We start from the raw sequence: 2,608 nt of genomic DNA, 5'->3' as shown, positions 1-2,608 counted from the left end.
GGTGCTCACCAGTGGCAGATTTAGTGGGAGGGGCATCCGTCCCCACTGATCAAGGAAAATTTCAGAAATTTTAGTTAAAATTTTTGACATTTTTTTTCAAATTTATATTATGCCATTACTTATTTATTTCCGTTGAAAATTTTCACCCCTAATTGTAAATCCCGGCTCGGTCCTTAGGGGACAAATTTGAGTGTAGTGTTAATTAATAAGAGTAGTGGTATAACTGTATATAGTGTAAGCCACTATATTAATTTTAACTCTTGTCATGCTACAACTAACATGGAAGGGAAGGTTTTCTTATATGCTTCTTTAATGCTATCATTTTCCATTCTCCACTTAAGTTATAATTTGGAAATTTTAACTCTTGTTTGAAACAATCCATAATAATGATTAAAGTAGTATTAGTGGAGGCAAAAAGGGTGCTCAACTTCACCCGTGATTTACTATAAATATATCTATGTTCATAAGCTTCAATTATCATCATCTCATTTTCTCTTTGTGTTTTTTACTTCCAAAATAATCCTACTCTTTTACATAGTGTAGTACAAAAAATGGACTTTACTGTTAAAAGCAATTGTCTTATGTTTATGCTGATGGTACTAAGCTGTCTAGTATTAAGTCATAGCCAATATTTCATTTCCTCGAGAGCCACGTATTTTGGTAGTCCTGATTGTAAAGGAAATCCAAGTACGTCTATTTTTCTTTTACGAGTTAGTCTTGTTTAAAACCGTCTTAAACTTGCATAGTTGTTATAATAACAACTATATATCGATAAATGAGATTTTATGTTCTCTTAGAATTTGGGTTCACTTGAATAAATTTGCATAGAGTTAGTCTTTGCTAATCTTAATTAGTGAAAGAAATTTTGAACGTAAGCTAAGAGATTGACATAGGATGATAGGAATATTGGATGGTAAACCTAATCTGTCTAGTATTAGCACGAGGGTCATCAGGCTGCGTGCATTCGACCCTCTTGCCTTGTAACTTGCAGCGCAAATTGAGACATGGACGTAATGTTATACATTCTTGTAGTTGTCGTGATGAGATATATTTGCGTGTAATTGAAAATTTCAGGAGGAGCATGTGGATATGGAGAGTATGGAAGAGATGTGAATGATGGATATGTAGCTGCTGTCCATAGACCTTACAGAAATGGTACAGGGTGTGGTGGTTGCTATCAGGTACTGCTATTGTAAGATCGTAACATACCACACACGTACAATACTCGAGACTTAACTTATAAGAGTCCATTCTCTATAGAATCTCTCACATTTCTCATATGCAGGTGAAGTGCAAAGCAGGAGGGTGCACAGATGAAGGGGTGACGGTAGTAGCCACAGATTTTGGAATAGGTGATCGGACCGACTTCATTTTCCCAGCCCGGGTTTATTCTAAGATGGCCCAGGCCGATTTTGAAGGGGAGCTTCTTTCATACGGTGTTGTAGATATTGAATATCGTAGGGTGCCATGTGATTTTGGGGGGTCTACCCTCGTCTTCAAGATCCATGAGGCCACCAAATACCCTTATTACTTGGCCATCATCATTGTTTACCCTCCTGGTGTCTATGATGTTGTTGGTGTTCAAATTTGGGAGGTTTGCTCATCTTATTTACTCTCTCTATTCAAATTACATTATCTTAGGTCCCGTTAAAGCCCGGTTAGTGTGACCCTTACGCTTTTCCATATAATCGCGTTTCAACGGCATTGGTTGGGATTGAAACAAAGCATTTTGATCGACTAACATGAAGTGCTAAATCGAAATAAAATTGTACAGGAGGACAGTAAGACATGGAGGGATATGAGAAAGCCATACGGAGCAGTTTGGGACATGGAAAACCCGCCAAAAGGCGAGAAAATAACCTTCAGGTTTTCGCTAAGTGCTACTGGTAGTGTTGATAATGGAGAATGGATGGAAACTCCAACATTTGTGTCTACTTCTTTGCAGGCTGGTGCTACTTTTGACACTGGCATTCAGCTCTAAGTATTAGCTGGTTGGTTGAATAAGATTATAAATTATTATGTACTTTTATGACAATGATGTTGATGAATAAATAGCTATATAGTTACTTGCGTACTTATTTGTAATTTTCGATGAAATGCCATTGTTGGGTTTGTGCCCTGATTCTGTTAGTCACGGCTTCGAACGACTATGCGGGGTCTCGCTGACCAGTCAGCGAGTCTGGGTCCAGGGGCAACGCCCACGAAACTCAAAACGGTATCCGTATCTGTTATTGGGCTAAACTGTCTTGGGCCTTTATTAGGTCATTCTGTATTAGGTCTTAGAGAGTATTATATAATCTCTTTAAGCCTCTACCTAGAAGTCATGCTTATCATACCGTCCGAATCTGTAATCTGCAAACTTTTCACATATCAATAAAACTCTCTCCCTTCTGCCCTTTGAACGTAGCTAACACACTGTTAGTGAACCACGTAAATATGTGTGTTTGTCTTTTATTGTTTTTTATTTGTTCTTTCTTGCTTATGTTATAACTAGAGCTGGCAAAAGTTGACCCGGCCTAAAAAACCGACCCGATAGAACCAGAAAATTCGTTGAACCGAAACCGACCCGAAGGTTAACCGATAAACCGATAGAATCCGAAATGATATG

At 38.1% G+C, this 2,608-nt stretch overlaps 1 protein-coding gene across 1 annotated transcript; it reads left to right on the top strand.

Moving 5' to 3' along the window:
- The first annotated feature begins 486 nt into the window (after window positions 1–486).
- LOC141652365 (expansin-like B1) lies at window positions 487–2,023 on the top strand. Its single transcript, XM_074459840.1, has 4 exons — window positions 487–687; window positions 1,075–1,181; window positions 1,286–1,594; window positions 1,775–2,023. Exons 1-4 carry the CDS (start codon window positions 552–554, stop codon window positions 1,979–1,981), a joined length of 759 nt encoding a protein of 252 aa, XP_074315941.1. The 5' UTR covers window positions 487–551; the 3' UTR covers window positions 1,982–2,023.
- The last annotated feature ends 585 nt before the right edge of the window (window positions 2,024–2,608 follow it).

This window comes from Silene latifolia, chromosome 4 (assembly GCF_048544455.1).
Source record: "Silene latifolia isolate original U9 population chromosome 4, ASM4854445v1, whole genome shotgun sequence".
NCBI classification, from domain to species: Eukaryota; Viridiplantae; Streptophyta; class Magnoliopsida; order Caryophyllales; family Caryophyllaceae; genus Silene; species Silene latifolia.
The sequence above is the reverse complement of the archived record's forward strand: the minus strand, read 5'-3'. Positions and strand labels throughout refer to the sequence as shown.